The 21,878-nt window shown below is 37.8% G+C and overlaps 1 protein-coding gene across 1 annotated transcript in view; it reads right to left on the bottom strand.

Annotated features, from left to right (window-relative positions):
• Positions 1-21,878, bottom strand: part of TRHDE (thyrotropin releasing hormone degrading enzyme) — a 202,624-nt gene that overhangs the window by 58,969 nt on the left and 121,777 nt on the right. The window contains exons 8-9 of the mRNA XM_054271588.1: positions 12,773-12,838; positions 10,278-10,465 (exon numbers count right to left, since the gene is read on the bottom strand). Of these exons, the coding sequence (XP_054127563.1) occupies positions 10,278-10,465; positions 12,773-12,838 (254 nt within the window). The remainder of the gene's footprint in view (positions 1-10,277; positions 10,466-12,772; positions 12,839-21,878) is intronic.

The raw sequence follows: 21,878 nt of genomic DNA, 5'->3' as shown, positions 1-21,878 counted from the left end.
AGTAAAGTGATTGCAGGCTGTGCCCAGAGGCATAACACAACAGAAGATGTTATTCCCTCTTTCACAATTATTACACTTCCTACACTGAGACAGTGTGTCAAGGGATTCCTTGTACCCTGCGAGCATGGAAGATGGCAGATAGGAAGGGAAGACTTCACTAACTTTGTAGCAAAGGCAAATACAAATGAAAAATGGATAAAAAAGAACAATTTGAAATAACTGAGATCCCCTGAACATAGCTTGAGGTATTCACTGGTCATCTGCATATGTCCAGTGCGACCTTAATTCCTGAGTTCAAACTGAGAACAAGGAGTTTAATACAAAGAACAGTGAGAAACACTGGTAAAGGCAACTGACTAACCCAAATTCCCCTACAAGGAGCATGAAAAAGCAGTCAACACCAGACTTTTTCATCAAGGAAAAAGTTGCAGTCAGCTAACTTGAAACCAGAAAGGACAGTATTTTAGTTATATAAACAGAAGAAGGCCTCCTGATGTCTGAAATGGACAGGACTTTCACAAATCCTGTAGATATACAATTTCTGCCTGCAACACTGTGTGCAGTGCAGAAATGAAACAGCAGGGCACAGTAATAGTGACACACACCACATTAATTGTAGGATCCACAGTTTGCTGGGTTTAAGCAAAATGAGGAAAGGAAATGCTGCTGACATCAGGATTCTGGGGTTACAGGGGTTCTGCCCTCACCCAAGACTAACAGACTGGTCAACAATAAAAAGGTCAGCTAAGGGGGGGAAAAAAAAAGAGAGAGAGAGAAATTAATAACACCGACTACATGAGCAACTGGAAAAAGACTGGAAGAAAAAGGTTGCGGAAATGCTTATTCTAAGATTATTCTACACTATGCCGGTCAGGAGTTTTGTGCTCCTTTACAAAATTTTGGTGGACTTTGATGGACTCTGAATTAAAGACAGAGCTCCAGCATTGTCTTTAAGGAGCTCTATCTGGCTGTAATACAGACTAATTTTTTCAGTCAAGAGTCCAGATACAGTGAATGTAAGGTGCAATATAATACGCTTACACTATTGTGTAAGCAGGTAACAAAATTCCAAGTGAGGCACACATTATTACTCAGAAATTATTGGTCTTCTTGTTACTATCTAAGCCAAACACAGTCAAAATCTACCTCAGTTTTTTGTATCAGTTCTTCTCTTCTTCGTCCCTAATGCCCCAACTATGGAGGTGATTAAATTTTTCAGCCAGACCAATCTACCACCCAGAACAACCCAACAGGGTCGGGTCATGATAGGTGCTGCCAGGCAGATAACGGCTCCACCACCAGGTGGCTCTGAATGGGATTCACCGCTGATGTGTCAGATTTTGAAGAGCATTTCAGGTTTTTAATAGAAGTGAACTCAGAAGATGTCTCATGGATGAACAGTAATCAATTTGTAGAGTAGTCTTGCCTCTTAACTACTAAGATTTACCTACTTTGTCTAAGGCTTTGATTGGATGGGCACTTGAATGTAGCTAATGTATACTTCAGAGGGAAGCAAAACTCTGGGATTTGGAAGGTATTTGGAATTGTGAACCTATAATAATTTTGAACACAAATTATACTTAGCTGCACACATGAAGGAAACTATGAATAATCTTTATGGTTTGGAGAAATATTTAAAATTGCATGAGAGCGACTAGAAAGATTATATTCTAATCTCAAGAGAGGCTAGCACATCTAGGATGACTTGCTTCTGATTTTAAACTTCTTTATTTGCAGGTCTGCCTCAATACAGCTGCTAATTTTATATCTTTGTCTATTACATATGCTTTCATTTAGAAACATATTAAAAAATGCAATCATATTAGTATACTCTAAAGGAAAGGTTGACAGCTGCTTCTAAGAGCAACTACTTATACAATGGATGATGGATTGTTTGGGTTTTTTTCTGTATTTGGACCTAAATACAAATATATAGAGAGAAAATATGTCCAATGTCAGTACAGGATTGCTGGAATGTATTTTAGAGGAATGAATTTTAGAAGCATTTATTTTAAAACAATAATTGACACTATAATTCATCTGTAGTCATAACAGTGATTAACATGTTTAACAGCAATGTATTAAAGATGCAGATTTTGTGGTTTTCCTTTACTCTGCCAGAGTCCTAATTCCTCCTGGATTTTGCAAGAGTCTTTGGAATAATTTTTGGCAATAAGTAAATCCTAGAGCAGGAAAAGGGAAAAAATTTACATTTTCCAGGAGTATTATGCAAAATACAATGCCCTTACCAATGTAACGACAACACAAAGTTTCAGACATAAAAAAGATTCACTGCTGTAGCAGCAGCCCTAGCTTGAAAGAGCACCTGTGTGGCTCTGCACTGTGGGTCTGCCTTAAGATGACAACCTGCATATTCTGTTAGAAAACAGCTGCATGTCTTCAGCCATCCTGTCTAAACTTCATTATCCTTTTTTTTTTAAAGGTAGACACAAGGTAATTTAAATGACTAAATTTGATTTAAATTACCAAATTTGAAGGAAAAGAAAAAAAACGTTGTCTGATAATAACATAACATAGCATAGCTAATATAATTATCTGATTACTAAACCTTCTATAAAATTTTGTTTAATATTAGCTAAATATTTCATCCAAAAATAAATTATAAATGAGACTATTATGAATATTGTGAAGCCATCTAAAACTGACTCATTTCAGTGCCAGTGCTGGCAGCGTACCTTACCAAATTTAGAAAAATGATGCAGGCAAAGAACCAATACTACAAATTCTTTGTTAGCACACACTTTTTCCTCCCTGCCTAACAGTACCTTTTACACTAAAACACAAAAGGCTTCATTTTCAGAAGTGACAAGCAGCTCTGGGTGCTGAATCATAGATGGACACAAAGAAGCTTTAGCAGTGTTAAGTGTCTGTCCCAACAGCTGCCGCTTTACCCGGGAATAAAGGCTCTCAATCTCTTCAACATCCTCTGTTCTGCCTTCAACCAGTGCAAAACACCCTTGCAGAATTGCACACAAAGTGCTGATCATGCAAACCCCATGTCTGTGCCGTCCTTCACCCACAAGCATAACCCCCTGACTAGAGCACAGATCTGAGATTTCTCTGAGCAGAGCACAAGGATGTGTTATGGACTGAGAAGGATCCACAGGAGTAAGAGACAGCACTTCAGCTATGTTTATAGTCCTCCAGTATGTTCTCAGACACTTAGTACCAAATTTTTTCAACATATTCCAGTGCTCAGTTCTGATTTTTCCTTTGAATACTGTGAATTTAAGCAAGATTAAAATATAATTCCTATGATGTTTTCTCTTTCCTCAGTAAACTTCCTAAGAGTCCCCTACCAAAGTATCTCCTCCTTAAAACCCAAGATTCTAATATTGAGTGTAAAGGCTCATGCAAAGGGATAAGAAAAGAAAGCCATTATCAGTAACTTCAAAAAGCAAGAGGAAGAAGATATAAAAAATGGAGCATGTTAGAAGTTTTATCCTCTGATCTACAATGGTGAACTCACATCTCAGATTTTTCCAAAGCCAACAAAATACGCCATTTATCCAACCTCATCCCTCCTATAAAACTTCTCTCTGCCAATGCTGTCTGAGTCTTCCCCAATCTGGTCTTTCCCTCACTAAAGCCCTCACTTTAAATCCCTTTTCCATTTCCCTATTCCATATTTGCCTATTCCAGCCACATAACTTTAATGCTCCAACTTTGGCTCACACTTGCACCCTACCATGCCACGTTACCTCTCCTACCCCCTACATGTTAAGCAGCTCCTTCCAAGCACCTCTATCCTTATTCTCCTCTTCATCTCCCGAAGACTCCACTCTATACTAAAACAGCACTGCCCTCAAGTACATGCTCCTTTCCTCAGCATGAAATTGATTTAATTAATGTGAGTCAATTAACTAGATTGGGTATCCAGCAATTCCTGAGAGTTAATGTTAGCAAATAAGAAGAGGAAAGCGGCACACTCTGCAGTGACAATAAAATACAACAGCAGCTTTTCTCTGTCAGCCTAACTTCTATCAGGATATAAGTGCGGCCACCACACAGGAAGCAATGACACAATACACTACTTTTGTCTTCTTTAGCATTCTGCAAATTCTAACACTGAAAGTTGCCTGTATACTGCACACCAGAGTGTCCTGGAAGTTTCCCAGTGAGAAGATGTTCTTGCAAATAGAAGCTGTGAAATGGTTTTGGAAATGAAGTGTTAAATTATAATTGGCATTTCTGCTGTCTTTGATAGCAGCATAATCTTGCTGGAGAAACTACCACAGATATGTACTGGAAGAGATTTTAAGAGTATTTTCTATTCTGATTTTTTTAAAAATGCAACAATCAGAAAAGCCTCTAAAAATGAAAAAGCAGGACAAAAAACCAGGATGTTCTAGTGACTTTTGCAGGAAAGAAAAAGCCCTATTGCAACAGGGAGCACACAGCATAAGAGCTGGGCTAGCAAACACAGCAATGTTCCATCACGTGCCCAAGGCAGGCAGGCTTGCTCCAGGTCACTCACCAAGGCAGCCCCTGTGCCTGTTCCTATGGAGAAGCAGCACAGAGCACAGCACTGTCCTCTCTCAGGCTGCTGGGTTTAAGGACTGTCCTTATGCACATCAAAGGACAAGATCTATTGGTGTCACAGAGCTGGCCTCTACTCCAGTGTGCATTTCAAGAGAGGGAACACCCCACGCTTTCCCACTCTTCTGCAAGAACAAGTATTTTCAAGTCCCTACTTGACTAGCTAAAAAAAAAAATGTTAAATCAATATCTGGCAGTGTTCAGACACAGTTTTGTGATCCACTGAGGACTCTTGATTTTTTTCATATCATTCCTGTTAACTCCATTTTCTCTGTGCCTAATACACTGGTACCTTTCTTTCCTGGAGCCTGTTCCCTTCATCATCTTTACAGCAGACAGAGAGACATTTAGGTCACTCCAGGTGAACTAGGGGTACCACACCCACTCCCTAGGTAACAACACAATAGTTGTTTCTCTTAGAAACACTGAGTTTATAAGAAAATATACAGGCACAATTTCAGGTATAGTAAAGATGAAAGGCATAACAAGAGAACACTCAAAGGACCCAGGAAAATGGAAGATGAGAGGATATTTCTCAGAGATAGGGAGGTAAATGAGCACTTTGCTTTCTATTTATATTTTGTTAGCCCTCTTTTCTCAGTTTATGGAACAATATTTGTCCATATTATGGTCCTTTTTTATTACATAATTAATACTACATATGCTACATTAATCTGCAATTGCTCTAAGAACATAGCAAAGATACTAATCAGCATTGTGCTCCCTTGTGCTCCTAACATTTTGGTTTGTGTTTAACCAGCTCCTTAGCTGGTAAGTGGACAGAGTAAGTTCCCCATCACTGCTCAAATAATAATGCTATACAACTATGTAAGAAGACACATGGCAATATCCAAGCACAGCAATGCTTTTACTATGAAAATCATTATCAGTAAAGGGACAAGCACAGCCCTTTTTCTGCAAAGCCTGAATAAATAAAGGAGCTTTGTCTAGGAAATTCAGAAGAGACTTGAAGGGAAATAAATTCTGCAGTTAATCATTCATCTTGGAGTGTCTGCTGAGCAGCTCTGCAGCCCACTCTAAAGCCTTTCAGCTGTGGCAATTATTACAGGGTGTTAGACCCAGGGGTCTGTACAGCTCTGGTTTTGCTGGTCATGTCCGTGGCTTGCACTGTTCAACTGAATTTTCCCCAGCACAGCTACACAGAGAAAGGCACTCAGGATTACCATGCCACAGCATGCATGCATATCCTGTCTATATCCCAATCTGTACATCTTCCTGTTTTTTCTCTTTCCACATCTAACTGTCTTCAGTGCCTAGCAAGACATTCCCCTTCAGGATATTGTCCTGAACAAGCAAAGATTAGCTATGGAAACTGCATGCATGATAAGGACACCATATAAATTAATATTATTCCAGCAACATTAACTTAATTATTTTGATAACATTGGAAAGGTTATGTCTCAACTTTTACAGAGACAAGCCCTGTATATTTTTAGAGGGCAAAACAACCAGAAATCTTTGGTCTGCTCTTCAATATAGTATATAAAAGGTTTATGGATTTCATCAAAACTGGTTAGTTTATTGTCTAGACCACAGATTATTTTTCATAAGATTTTTGTCATATCTGTGAGCTGTTTTGTAATGATGGATGAGACTACTGCCTTAAAATCATCATTTTCTGTAAGCAGGGAAACCCACTGAACCCTGTCAGATGGAATATCGCCTTCCCCCCTGGAGCCTTATAAACTAAGGGCATAATCTGTTCTCACATGGGTATACAGGAGTCCAGGACCAAACTACACTTAACTAAAGGGTTTTTATACAGGAATAGAATATGAATTATACAGCTATAATAGGAGTTTCAAAGTTTTGCTTGCATAAGCTGAAATTGTTACTGAAACATTATACCAACCACAGGCTTTGGCACTCAAATCAAAGTTGGTGATTTCAGCCCTTCTAAGGAATGCTGTTTCTAGAAACAGTGTCTGTCGTCATTAGTTTTGTTTTTTCATAAAATAGGAACAATGGATCATGTGAAGGCGTAAGTGTCAAGTAAAATCTATGCTCAGTTTACAAAGAAGCGGAATTGTGTCCTTTCTATAATTTCAGTCCAAATGTTAGAGCTTAGCAAGCCATACAGTCAATTATATGCACAGAAATAAATCACAGTTTCTACATGTATGGCTCTTGAAACACATTTTTCTTCAGGTATAATGACAAGGAGCACAAATATACAGGAGATTGGAAAACATGTAATCACTCTCTTCTGTAGAAAAATTAAAAACACTTATAGTAATGGACTAGGCATCAACCACTGCCAAAGGTATCAACAATTTTCACTTTTATCATTTATCACTTAGAAAAATCTGCTTGCTGCTTCTGTCTTACTCTACATGACTTCAGAGTTAAAAATTAAATATGCAGCTTCACATTTCATTTTTAACAGTTAATTGCTACATAAATACACAGCAAAAAGCAAAGCAAAGACACTTTATAAAACCAGAATGGTTCCAAAATATTCAGTTGCATCTTTATTTACATTTCTTATGCAGTAGATATATTTGAAAGACCTACTCTGAAGTGACTCTTTCTACAGTAAGGCAAAAAATTTAAACTCCTCATCATTTTGAAAGCAATAGAATTCACATTTATTGCTGTGCCATACCAAACTACAGCCCCACCTCTGGATAACAAAAGACTACAGGGTAGATGGACGCTTTAAGAGCCTTCCCTGGAGCCCTCCAGTGTGTACTGTGTTGTCTGTTTAGATTATAAACTCCTGAAAATGCCTGGACCTGAACATTTTTTCTGTGTTTTGTGCAGATCTACTTCTTATGGTGTTTAGAATGATCATCACGATTAATCCATAGATAAACTACCCTAAGGAAGCCAATGCTGCCTGCCCTGCAAGAGCACGGCCTCAGATGTGGCATAAATACCATTTGCTCTCCGTTATTTACAGCGCCTGTTATGGCTCTCCAGGGAGACATGAGTCCAACGCCCAAATTCATGGGTCATGCCGGGGAGGCAAGCACCAACTTTATTAGACTGTGAATTAGGCCACTGATCTGTAACACCCACAGAGCTTGCATGCTGATGAGATCTATATATATATATATATAGATCTCATCAGCAGACATCAGTAAACCCTTGCCAACTGTCCTGACCAAAGCCAGCCACAGAACAAGCCAGAACACTGCACTGCACAGCAGTGCTATCTCTCCCCTTGGTGAATCTGTAGAAAAACTGAGTCATGTCATACCAAGTTCAGCCCTTTCAATATTAAAAACCAAGATAGCGTAATGCATCTCAAATTATCTAATGACCACACACTAATGTGATTTTCCCTGTCTACTGCTTTCACAATAACTGAAGCAATAGTCACTTCAGCAATGGGAAAAAAAAAAGAAATAAAATAGCCAAACAACTAAAATATATCTAGGTCACTACCAACTAAAAGATTAACTTTATTCTTAGTATCTCAACCTTTTTTTTAGTTAATTTGATGGTATGAAATGACATTATTGACACATGGCCATCGTGCATACCCAGCCACATGTGCCTGTGGGCAGTGCATGGACGAATTGCATGGCCAGTGTTATAACACTCAGACACCAACTTACAACTAAGCCATAGGACTTTAGTGTAAGTTGATGGATGATTTTTGAAAGGTGAATGGCAGAGGTAAGTTTCCCCTTTTGCTAAATATATATGGTTCCTGTTCTTTGGTATTTATACTTCTGGAACATGACTTTCAAATAACTTCACCTGGGAAGCAGCAAATTAGCTCTGTCTGCTAACTGGCTGGAATAAACAATCCATCTGTAAAGCTTTCCTTGAGCAAGGGGTTTCTTTTCTGTTTGTGCTTAAAAGGAAATGGAAGCATAGAAAAAAAACAATCCAAAGGGGGAAGAGACCTGCCAAAGGAGATACAGATGTGTATTGTACTGACTGTTAGGGTACTAAATTCCTGGCAGGGCTCACATGGATGTCTTTCTCTGTGCTCTCTCTAGCACTAAATCTTATTTCCAATGTTTAAAAACAAGAATTGTAATATAATTTGTGAATAAAATCTCCTAAGAAACCCAGCAGAATTTTCCCTGGTGGTATTGCCCTGGCCATTCCACATATGACAACATACAGTTTGAATTAAAAATTAATGTCATGTATGAAAATAAAACTAAGTCTAATTCTCACCTGTATTGGGTTTGCATGGCAAGGTTTTGGTGTGTTACAGGGGTGGCTTCTGTGAGAAGCTAACAGGACCTTCCCCCATGTTCAGCAAAGCCAATGCCAGCCCCAGGAGAGACCCACTGCTGGCCAAGGCCAAGCCCTATCAGTCAGAGTCAACTCACCATATCACCCTGGTACCATTTACACACCCAGCAGTCTTTACTCATACATTACAGTAACAGTTACTTCAATCAGTACTGAATACCTAAGAAATCTATTTTTAAAAGTCTCTACAATACTTAGAAGGCTTAACATATCTGTTTTAGTAAATAAAAAAAAATAATAATTGCTGTTCTGAGTAGTAAAATCCACTCACATTACATTACACATATATAAACTTGCACAAAAGAAATTTTCAAGAGAGGAAGGGAGAATTTCTCTCCCGCTGCAGAGCTGTGAGTCATGAACACTTCCAATAGTCCACATTCAGTTGTTTAATCTCTTTTTCACAAAGGAACTAATTTCAGCCCAGAATTTAGACAGATGCTTAATGCCCTGTTAGGTTGTTCCAATACAGCTAGAAAAACAACTATTTACTCTGTGTCATGTTTGAGTTCCATAGTATTCATGTTCTAGAAAAAGATAATGAACTTCTAAACACTTTCCAGTAAATGTTACTATAATTTTAGGCCTTCCTCAACAGGAATATTCTACAAGCTCCAGATATGTCAACCAAAATTTTGTATTAAATTTTATTTTTCAACAATTTAAATCTACTGAACTAACACAGAATATTCCAGGTTAATAGTATGCCCTCTTTCACACTGAGCATGAACAGGTCAATACAGAAACTTCAAAGGCCATCTTGAAATTCTCTAGCATCAGCTAGTAAGAGCCATTCTTGGCCTTAAAATATGATGCCAAAACTGCTCGAAACAATAAGGATTCCTCAGGATCAATCAGGAATGTTATCTTATCTTTGGGATAAAGGAAGCATATAGACTCAGATGGAAGGAGGAACAAAACAATCTAATAAATGAAAAGGCATAGAGACAGGGACGCTGATTTCAGACAGTGTAACAGTTCCTATAGGACCAGTTCAGCTGCCTCCAAAAATGAAAGAGCTGGAACCCCCCTGCCTTCTACAGAGGTCCAGTTCAGCTCCTGACTCCTTCCCAAGTCAAGCAAGGTCTGTAGCTGATATATATTTACATCTGCCTACTCAGTGTATGAGTGTCAAGAGGTTCATTCCACAAAATTTCTTAAGAGCTATCAGACCTACCAATCACATTCCAAATTACTTCATGGAATGTGACAAAATCAAAAGAAAAGAGGAGGAAATAGATGAGTGATGCAAGACACTGCCACAGAGAATTGTCAGAATGCAACTGGGGATTTTTTTTCCAATTCTTTTAATTAGCCTCAACTTTACTACAGTTCAAATTAAAGTATCACCACAGGCTATTGATCCCAAGCAAAGCTCAGATTTCTAAAAAAAAACATTTTCATAAAACTACACATATAAAATACTTACTTAAACAACTACGGCATCTTGAAAGACAGTAATTGAGAATTACAAGTACCTGTTGTCCCCACGGGCAGGATCCTTGGGTTTAGTATCACTGTCATAAACAAAACGCTCTTGGGAGATGACTATGATGTTGTCTGTAGTTTCATTTCCCAAGATAGTGATAACAGGATAACCCATCTGTAGTGTCCACTGATCCATTACCTCTTGGATATTTACAGATTTTCCAACCCTTTTTAAAGCCTTGGAAAAAAAAGAAAAGTTTCAATACACTGAAGCAGTATCAATATGTAAAACCTTTTTTTTTTTTGTCCCAGGATCAAAACTGTTTTTGGAGGGTAAAATAACCATCACACATGTATGCAGATACACACACACACACTTACACCCAACACACAGACACTACATAATTGAACTTAAGGCTCTGTGTATCTTTAAAATAAATGTTGGGTAATCTTAACAGAGAGGAGAGTGACAGTCAGCAAGTCATGTTTTCCACATCATTCAAGTACTTCTGCTGAAACAGAAGAAATAACCTGCTTTACAGGATTTTTACAAGGGCCACAGAAATACAGGGTAGCTATTCTTAACCAGCTAAGGTAAAAAAAGACACAATGTTAGTTGATCTAGGCACTTAAAATAAGGCATATTTGAAGGGCCTTAATTTCTAAAAATATAGTGCTTCTCTGTTCTGAAAATCAAAATGACTAGTTATTTGAAAATACTGTCCCTTATATCCAAAGTGAGGCTATGTATACCAAGATATCCCCTGCTGCTTCATAAACTGCACCTGTTAGAACACATGGAGGACTAATGTGTTCATATTTGATTCCATATGTCAATAAAAATGCTGTTTTACAAGTGGATTTTTGTCTGAAACACAAAGAGATACTACAGCATCGTGGGAGATGAGTCTGCATATGAGGAGAAAGAGGCATCATTTGTTCTGCAGCGACAGACATGCTCCTAGCTGTCGAACAGTCCAAGATCACAGACTGAGCAATCTCTGATGAATACAAGCAGAAGATGTCTTCAGAACTGAAGCTGCAGTTGCACTGCCCTAGGAACAAAGGGGCTGGCAACAAATGCATTTACAACTGAGGCAAACAGAATTATTAGCTGCAACAGTAGATATAAGCATACAGTATAGCTACAGTGGTTATGGACCAGAATACAGTCTCATTTTTGTTCCACTTCATTAGCTGCAGATTCTGCTGTTCTTTCAAGACAACATTCATTCCTCTGACCTCCCATGGCCCAGAACTGTCCCCAAGGCTTTAACAGAGGCTGGAAAGAAAGATTTCTTGTGGTGACATTCAGCTACAGATTAAGACATAGATTTAAAAGCCTGACTGTATGTTACTTGTCTCAACTCTCATTAGCAGTCAGTACAGACATAGGACTTGGTTCAATTGCCCACATGTATGTGAATAATGACATTTGACCTTTACCAGCCACTTCAGAAGAGCAGAGATTTCCCCATATATCTGATGCTAAATTGGTTAGACACACATGAATGTCTTAAACATCCTACTGCACCTAATCTGGCACTAGTTGCCTATATTTGAACAATTATCTCAAGTCTCTAGACAACAGTCAGTGGTTCAGGTTTATTATAAAATAATCATGTAGTGGTTAGCCAACTGAATTACTTTCTAAGCTCTGCTGACTATATTGACTAGATTTCTGGGAGTCCAGTTGTTCCTGTTCACTAGTGTCAAATGACATGTCCTAAAACACTCAACACATTCTTTCAGAACCATTGTATCTACAACAGATGTGCTTCTCAGGTGGCAGCTGGAAGCCAGGTAGAATAAATTAAGGTAAAAGCTGTTAAAAGTCTGTGAATCAGCAACTGAAGACTCAGTGAGAAGAACAGGATCTCGGACATCTAGTTTACATGTATACACCTGCTTGTCTAGATGTCTTGACCTCCAGCTAAATCCTAGTTTTGGTGTCAACAGTTAAAACTAGATTGTCATGTTTTGTATGGCTTGAATTGGTACCTGTGCCAAAACTCTCTGACTGTACTCCACATTGTCCTCCACTCAGTCTATTTCTGGGGAAGACTCAGACTAGGGGAGAAATTCAGGGACACTTTGTTCATCTTACAAATGATGAGCCATTGTGGAGCACTAGGCCAGATTCTAGAACTCAAGCCAAGCCTGGATATATAAGTCTCTACAGCATGCCAAATATTACAGTAAATAGTTCTCTGTTTACATCATACTTTGAAGCTTTAATATTTTTGTCCTTCATAAAAATCTTAACTCCATACAAAATCACAGACACGTGTGATGGAAATGCCAAAGCTCAGCACTTTCATGTGTTTCATACATTCTAACATAACAAAGAATAGAAATGCTGCAGATCTCATCTTTTTAATATGGTTTCCTAGTTTAACTCAAATGAAATTTCTTTGCATCAGTTTTGATATTTGCTCTGTGGTTTGAAGATCTCAGTATGCACTATTCACTCCTGATCTCACCAAGAAAAACACCATAGCAAATTCCTATTTCTCCCGCAGTGCAAGAGATTAAAGCATTTTACCTTTGACAATGTGTTCCAGAGATCATTTCTGGCTGCACTGCCATACTTGTGAATGGTTAAATAGTCCTACAGAAATAAAATAAAAATAAAAATCAGTATTAAAATACATAGGCCAAACAACTAGAGCTGTGCAACACTGCTATTAGGAGTTAAATCACATCAATGTTTGCATTTGTTAGAAATCTAGAAATACACAATATGTTTATCCTAAGGGAATAAATAAACAGTTTCTTAAGCTACTTTGCAATGCAAAAATTGTTGCTAAAAATTAAATGCTCTTCCTTTTCTGTGTAAGTCATTTTATAAGCTAAATATCTTTAATATATATAATATAAAGCTAAATATCTTTAATATATATCTTTAGAATACGTGTCTAATCTGGGGAAAGGTTCCTAGGTAATTTTCAGCAATGAAAGGAGAAGCTGCTAAAAGACAGTTCCAGTTGCTATTTTAGCTGGTCATTCTGCTTTGTCTAGTATCAAAAATTTGTGCACTTGGATGACAGTTGGATTAATTACAGAAGATTTAACTGAGCAATAGTCCATCTGAACTCAAAACTCTTATCTAGGGAGATCCTGGCCCCTCAGTGTCAAAACACATAATGCTGGCGGCTAGGGCTGCAACAGGTTATCACAAAGGCTCTCCACAACAGGGAGCAGTGGAGAACATATGACAGGAATCTGACTCCATGCTTGTGCACAGGAACTTACATGTGTGTTTTCAAGCCACCTGTGACTCAGAGCCTGAGGAGGTTCTAAACTGAATGCTTTCACTTATTCCACCACAGTTTCAATAGCTGAAGGTCCATTGTTCTCCCAAGAAAGATAATTCTCAGTAAGCTTCCATCATATTACAATAACTTCCAAAATTAATAGTTTAAGCATACTACCAGCTTGGGTCTAGGTCTTTCACGCATAAAATGCTTGCTTTTTAAAATGACTTCTGGAGAGACAACACTGTTGTTTCCCACTATCCCATGTCCCTTGATAACAGTTCATTCATTTACAAAAGTGAAATTCAGCAGTGATTATTTGAATAATATACATTTCAAGCATTTGATTGGGAGAATTAAGTGAAAAACACAGATCAGAGGTTGTACATCAACTGGCTCTCCTACAATTGAATTTCTACCATCTTCACTTTACACAATGGTAGAAGACAAACCCTAATTTACTGCACAATGATAAAACTAGGACAAATTTGCTGACTGTGTTATCTGTGCTTTGTGTGAAGTAAGATACTTTGGGAATAATTAGTATTTGGAAAGCAAATTTTCTGATACACAAATTGTAGCACCTGTGACAGATTTAGCTTTTGTCAGCCAACTTATAGTGAAACAAACAACAACTCCCATTTAATCACAGACTAAGAAGGCTAAATGAGAACACTGACTCTTTAAATGCAGTGCTGAGTCTTAACAATGTCATGAGACTAACTCAGAAAAAAGACAATATTATACAGGCTGCCCCTATAGCACACTGTGTTTCCATTTTGTCTAAAAATACAGAACCATTTAAGGCACAGTGAAACATTCAATAGCTTCCAAGGCTAAAAAAGCTGAATTGCAAATTAGAAAGCTAAAATGGGAATAAACAAAAGTGGGACAAGGTAAATAAATAACAACAGATATACAATCCACATTTTAAGCAATACTAGAAAATGCTGCATATATTGGTCCTTCAGAGAGATGCTGTTAGAATCATTACAGAGCAAAAAAAAATGGGTGGAATACTTGAGGACTTCATCCAGGCAATAATCCTGCTTACCACTCTACCATTAGACATTATATTTGACTTCTACATTTTGTGTTCAGAAAGACTGCAGAGTTTAAATGCTTCTTCCTTTTCTTTAGGGTTTGGTTTTGTTTGGTTTTTTTCCTCCCAACACATGGATTGGGCAGTTCAAATGTGGCTTGTCACTCAGTTAAAAATTTATTATCCTCCAATCTAACATGTTTAGCTCACAAAGAAAAACAAAAGCAATCCTAACCTTTACCATGAAATAAGAATACACAATAAGAAACACAATGTCTTGGTATGATCCTTGTACCATACAGCCTAATCATCAATTTTGTCATTATTTCATGAAAGTTTCATCAAGAGCATAAACACAACATAAAACTAGGAGTGTATCAAACATATGCACAAAAATCAGTCCTAAGTGACAGTGTGTATCAACACAGGCTTTCATTAGTAAACCGACATTGCAATCTCAAATCTGAGTGTGCTTTCGAAAGCCACAAGAGCATAAGGCTTCTGAAACAGGTCTCATCAAATATCCTCTTATTCATAGCCTCATATATATTTTTTTCAACAATAACCCGTAGAAAACACCTGAAAATAGTATAAAACTAGAAAAGCATACAGTGGTACCTCCCACAACTGCTCTTCCATCACCCAGCACTTCACAGAACCAGAAATCCTAAGCAGATAAGTATCCTTGCATTTAATAGTTATCTTCTGTGAATTCAGCTGGTTGCTTTCTGAACAAATCAGCATTTGCAATACCTTATGAAAAAGCATTTCTCACTTCAGTGATCTGTTCTGTGATACCTGTTCCAAATACCTGCCTGTCTGCTGGTTTCATCTGCTGCTTCCTACTTCTAGCATTAGAAGACACAGTGCATTACTGTTCCCCACTTCACTCTCCCCAAGCCACTCGTGTTTTTACAGATCTTTATGGAATGTGTACAGCCTTTATATTGAGAACTCTGCCAGACCCAACCACTCCCAGCTCTGCTGCAAAGTTATAGTGCCACCCGAGCTTCTGACTCCAAAGGTAGTTTGGATAGCTTCTGACCCTGCCTGAACTTTCATTACCAGATGATGAGTCTCACTTCCTCTTCCACTGACAGGCATTCAGCTTAAAAAGGAAAAGACATATCAGCATCAAATACACATCAGGAAATAGTAAAATAGGAGCCAAAGATCTATACATACCCTGCTTGTCTATTCTAAGGATGGAACAAGCAGGAATAGAATCCATTTTTCCTCCTGGGGACACATATCTAAGGCTTAAGCAGCTTGCAGAGGGGCAGAATACACGCTCTTATTCACTGTAATTCTCCAGGGCTGGATTATTAGCCACCCCTTTGCCTGTACATTTAGTAGAAAAACCAAAGCAAACAGAACAGAGATGCAAGCCACAGAACAGAAAAGGAGGATGACACTGAAAACACAGCTGTCTGAATCTAAGCTGTGCTCAGCACAGCTCCAAAGGAGGCAAAGTGACTTAAAGCCACTTATTCATAAACACATATGCCCAAAACCATCTGGCTGCAAGGCTGCTTCCCGTCATAAACTTGCAAGTCTACCACTGACAAAAGCTGTTCCATTGACTGCAGTATGCTGGAGCATGAAGATATGCATTAGCCACCTCCCTGTCAGCTATAGCCCTACAGTGTATGCGAGCACAAAGATGGCAGGCAAATCTCTTTAACAACTCAAAGACTCAAAGACTTCTACAACTCTTCCATTCTCCTTCACTGTAATGCTGCCTCTAAAGTTTTTCATTGTCATGAAGAAAGTAGGAAGAAGTCACAGACCCTAGGGCACTGTCACATAACATGAAAATTAATCAAAAACACATAACCAAACATAATTAGTTGGGTTTACATTTTCAGCACGCTTCCTCTTGTGATAGTCTTCCTCATATTTTCACTTTAAAACATGAAGCCACTCTTTGCCAAAAAAAAAAAAGGAATGTGATCCATTCACATCTATCAATAAAAAATTAATCAGACAATGCAGTTTTCTAACATGTTTTAGCAAGTCTTAACATTAAGGAAATAAATAAATAAATAAGCAACTAAGTATCCTGACTCTGTGATACCATGAAAACAAAGTCCATTTATTGCACAACCAAAGGATAAGATCCTTCCAAAAATCCCAACAGATTTAGACTACAGTATAATGTGTTATCAAACAGTAATCCTAACCCCCCCCAAAAAGAATTAAAAAGCTCAATGCTTTTGAAATTATTTCTTGTAAACTGGAGAAGATAGATTGAACAGTAGTAGGAACAGTGAAAAATGCTAAAATATTTTGAAAGATGGTTTCAGTAATGCTGTACTGATTAAGCTTTCAGATATTGAATGTATTAGATATTTTTAAGAAAAGGAGATTATTTAAAAGGGAAAAGTCTTTCATTTCTTTGCAATATTGCCTATTAAAAAAGCCTCTTGGTTGCAAAATAAATTAACTACCCCACTATCCAAACATGATAATGCTCACAACTAACAAAAGGCAGTGACTGATAAATACAAAACAGTTAATACCAAAAAGTTAAGCAAGTATAAAGGAGGAGTAAGTCTCCAAACATGTGCCTTAGTTTCAGGGGAGATTTTACATCTATAAACAGAAACCAAAATATCAGACCTAGGACTAAATTCCTTTCTCAGTTAATCTGCATGAAGCTGACTGCTCAGCTGAAGGAACAGCTCCAGACTCACATGAGTGATGCAGAGATCTGAAATAGATTGAGAAACTTCATTTTTCTCCTAAAGAAAACTGTAAAATTCCACTATATGAGGGAGGGAAATGTAGCAAACTATTTTCATCCCCAGTTCTTGTGGCTATTTTTCTCCTTTCCCAAGGCTCAGGTAACGCAGACCTGCCTCTACCTCCTGTTTTTTGTATTTCATTCCTACTCCTCAGTACACATCCTCCTCCCTTTGGCCTACAATATGTTCTTGTTCAGTGCTTTGATACATGACTGCTGTAAATCACTGAAGATTTAACACTACAAATAAAAACATTTACTTCAGGTAGAAGTCAGTCTCTAAGGCTCCAGGTATCAAATCCAGCATGTTTGTTTTCCTAGAAATTTATATACCTAACCTTAAGCCAACAGACACCATCTGACAGATGCTGACTCTGACTATAACATGACCCTTTTTCCTCCCTTCCTTCACACTGCTAAAATCAAATCTGCTATCACACATTATCTTAACATTGTCTAACATTCAAATAAAAAAGCTTGGGCCAGGATCAGAGTAGTGCACATGGCCGCAAAGGTGAGCAACAAACAAGAGGGAGTGAGAACCAGTGGTAAAGGACTACCAGCAAGATACAAAACTCTGAACATTCCCATAAGAGAGGAAGACTACTGAATAGGAAAGTTAAAATAGCCAACTACATTTGCAGTATTTTTCAGCTTTACAAGAGACTAATCCTGAAGAAACAGCCATAAGGAAGAGAAGTGATCACCCTCTCGGCTGGGCAGTCAGCCAAGCAACAAAGGAGTAGGTAAATTCACCTTACTGGTCATGGTCAACACTGTGTAAGGCAAATTAGTTGGGGGTTAACTCTATTTGTGTCAAGAATTAATTTGTACAGTGAGTCAAGCTGCAGAGGTACCTCCAAACTGAAAGAACAGCTGTTATCAGACCAGTTGTCAAAGCACTACTGCAATGCCAGCTAAGAAAAAAACTGGAAAACAGGTTTTTCCTGGACAAGTAAGCCAAACAACTGCTTCACTTTCAACATGGTCTTACTAGAAGTGTCCAAAACTGCTTTCAGGCAGTCTAGTAAGAAACTGCCAACATACAGAATATACTAGAGTCATAGAATACATTTTCATCATAGCTTCCACCAGAGGATCAAAAATGTTGATTTTCTTCCTATCCTCTAATCTATAATGGCATTAAAATGTTCTTCCTATGAAAACTGAAGTTACTCAAAAGCCAAGAATTTAACTAACTAAAAAACATTTCAACTCAAAATAACAAAAAGGCAGCATCAAAATTATATTGAAATAGCAAGCACATAAGGAATATAAGGTAATGTCTGCAGATAGCAGGCCTGACTATGTAGATAGCCCTTACCTAGTATTAAAATTATCACATCTGTTACAATCACAGCATAAAATGCATTCCTGTATCTGCCTTGAGCATCACAGTTTGATGATACTTTAGTGGTACAGCCAGACTAAGCAGGTCTCACAATCTTTGCTGTTCCTTGGAACCATGCCCCTGTTTCTGATGCTACTTTTCAGATTAGAACTCCAAAATGGCCTATATAGGAGTGAATCTAGCATTCCCCACCAAGGACGCCTTCCTTCCTTGATCAAGTTTACCAAGGAGGACTCCAAACTCCACAGGAATAAATGAAGTGGTGTTGGGGGGCCATGAATGGAGGAGAACAAGCAGCTGGAGGCAGCATTGAGGAAAACAGAACAGTGGTTTCCTAAGCCAGTGGCCTGTCCAAGTATGTGCCAAGTATTATGAAAGAGACTGGACAGAAAGATACACAGTGGTGATTTCAGAATATAGCTAAGAGAAATATTATCAGTGCATCACATTTAAGAGGAACAAAATTTCATTTTGAAGTGTATTTCTCTAAAAGTGATGCTCAAATGTCCTTTTCAAATGTTTAAGTAACAGTTGGTAGTGTCATTTCTCATCAATAAGCTAATTTTTATAGTGAATTAGTTAACCTTCATTAGAAATCATGTGTGGACGCTGCATTCAAAACTGAAGTAGACTAAACTCAGAAACTTAATAAAAACACTACAATCAGAAATCAAAGAAATCAAAGAAAGGAAATAACATTTAACTTCAGTTTTTAAAGTGTTCACATGGGGCTACCATGAGGTTCAACTAATCCAATTATAATTCCCACCCTCTGCAGCTTTGAATGAACTTTTGTATTACCCTGTTTAAAATGTCTACTACCAGGAGCTTCTTAGCCAGCTTCTAGTTCAAACTCACAAATAGGTAAAAAGAAGCTTAAAAAAAGCCCAAAAGGTGTGCAACATACTTCAAATCCATCATACAAAAGTTCACTTCAGCTGTGTTTTGCCTTCTCTTTGGGTCACTATTTCAGGGAACACATAAAATCCTAGGGAAGAAACTCAGTGGAATCCTATCACTGTACATCAGCTGAAATTCCAGCCCTTAATTTCCAAAAGGTGCATTTAGACTTTTTTCACGTACAACCATGATATCATGCTGACAAACCAGCAGCAAGTGGAAAATATCCAGTCAACATGTAATATCTACAATTAAATCATTATGTCTAAACAGCAAGCTATAACTACTAATCAGAAAGAGTGAAACTGGAACCACACATGGAAATAAATCTTAATTCTCTCTGGAGCCAACAATGCTGAATGGGCCACATAATTATAGCATTTTATTTTGTCCTTTTTCCTTTGTAATTCATGATACTCCCATTGATGCTAACAATAATCAGATCAGCAGAACTGACATTTCTGGCATTATAAGGGCCAAAGGGAGTTTTAGCATTGATTTTGTGGGAGAAAAATTAGGGCAATGTTGAGAATATCTCATCCATTGTATTAGAAGTATAACATTCATTTAGAGGATCCAGACAGGACCTGTGCCCTGTTATATGCAGGCTGAGATACAGGAGAAGCCAATAAAAGAAAGCAGGCAAGAGCCATCGTTAAGTCAATGGGATTGCTTTCTTTGCTCTACTCACTGCTGGTTGATAAGAAACCAGTATTATAAATTAGAAATAAGCCAACTAAAATCAACATGGCCCTTCATTTTCATTCCAACACAAGAAGAAAAACTTCAAGTGACTGTAAAGAGTTCAATTTTTCAATTAATAATCTTCTGTAGTGCAACTCCATGAACCCAATGTAAATGGGGCATCTGAAACTGAATAAAAATCTGTATTCCAGCAAATTTACAGCTACTTTAAAATATATCCTGCTTTGCTGAGAATCCTTGATAATATGAGAAATATTAAATTGAGAGGTTTATTTCCCTTGTAAAATTCAACTTCACCTTTTAGCTATGAATATGAAGAGGAGGGTGGTTCCATTTTGAAACACAGCAGCAGCAGTTGCAGTGTGGTGGCAAAGCAGTTTGTAAGTGAAGTCTAAAGGGAACAGTTAGAAGGATTGCAAAGTTAGTGCATGGCAGAGTCTGATGGTATCTGCTGTGCAGGGAGAAACCTGCTAGTATATGAAGCTTGGCTTTAAAGAAAAATGTATTTGATATATTATTTGGTAGCAGTACTAAAATACTGAGCTAAGGACAAATCCTACAGAATAAAGCACTCTCTGAAATCAAACTGCATACATTTGACTGAATTTGTACATTCATTTAATTCTGTCTTGTCTGGTTGTATAATACACTTTAACCTAAAACCACACATTGCTCAAAAATTATATTCTTAGTGCACACAAAAAAAAAAGATGGAAAGTTTTCCAGAGATATTTAGATGGCACATGCTAATAGTGACAGGTTGGCTGCTCATTCCTCTGCATTAATCTGAACTATGACCAAGAATTGCTAACCAGGCAAAATCTCTGCTGTACTTTTCTGTAATAATTTTCTCTATATAAACACCAGACTTGGAAAAAATTTATTGCTCCTTATTATGAAAAGGTGTCCATAAACCAATCAAGAAGACTTACTGCAAGCATGTCACCGTGTCTAGACCATAAGGACCTGCAACACTCGCACATTAACAGTGAATAACAGATAGAGAAGCAATGAGCAAATGTTTCTCATTTTGCAAAACACCTTTACACAATTCAGTACCTAGAGCTGCACCTTTTTTTGTCCAAAATATAGACACCTTAAAAATCATTAGCCTTTACATCTGGAGACATGTGTGTCAAGCTAGCCACAGTAACTTAGCTTTAAACACATGTAGGGGAAGGAAAAGGAAGAGGAAGGAGAAGAGAAAAAAGGGAGGAGGAAGAGAAGAAAGTGATGATAAAGAAGAGGAGAAAGTTTTCACAACAGCATGTTTTGTCCAGCATAGATTCAGGATATTTTTTTCTGAATGTCCTCCACTAGACTGAAGTAGATTGATCTATTTATTTAATTTCCAATATATATAACGTGTTAACTAGGAGTTCAATCCTGCTGTATTTGTTCTGAAAATATCCCCACTGACTTCTAAAGAGCTAATGGAAATTCTGATTGCATAAGAGCAGCAAAATCACGCACAAAATTATTCCCTTCCAGTGCCCTGTAAAATCCACTGAGCTGCCTCATAACAACAGAGGTAAGGCTGGCACTGAGCTGCTATCAGGAAAACAGTGTAATTCTATTCCAAAAGAAAACATTTTTGTAAATAGCTGCTGAGCCTGCTGACATTATCTGGAAATTCCTACCTATCACTCT

This window comes from Melozone crissalis, unplaced genomic scaffold (assembly GCF_028551555.1).
Source record: "Melozone crissalis strain CALT ecotype California unplaced genomic scaffold, PUWL_Pcris_2 ptg000004l_1, whole genome shotgun sequence".
In the NCBI taxonomy this organism is placed as follows: Eukaryota; Metazoa; Chordata; class Aves; order Passeriformes; family Passerellidae; genus Melozone; species Melozone crissalis.
The sequence above is the reverse complement of the archived record's forward strand: the minus strand, read 5'-3'. Positions and strand labels throughout refer to the sequence as shown.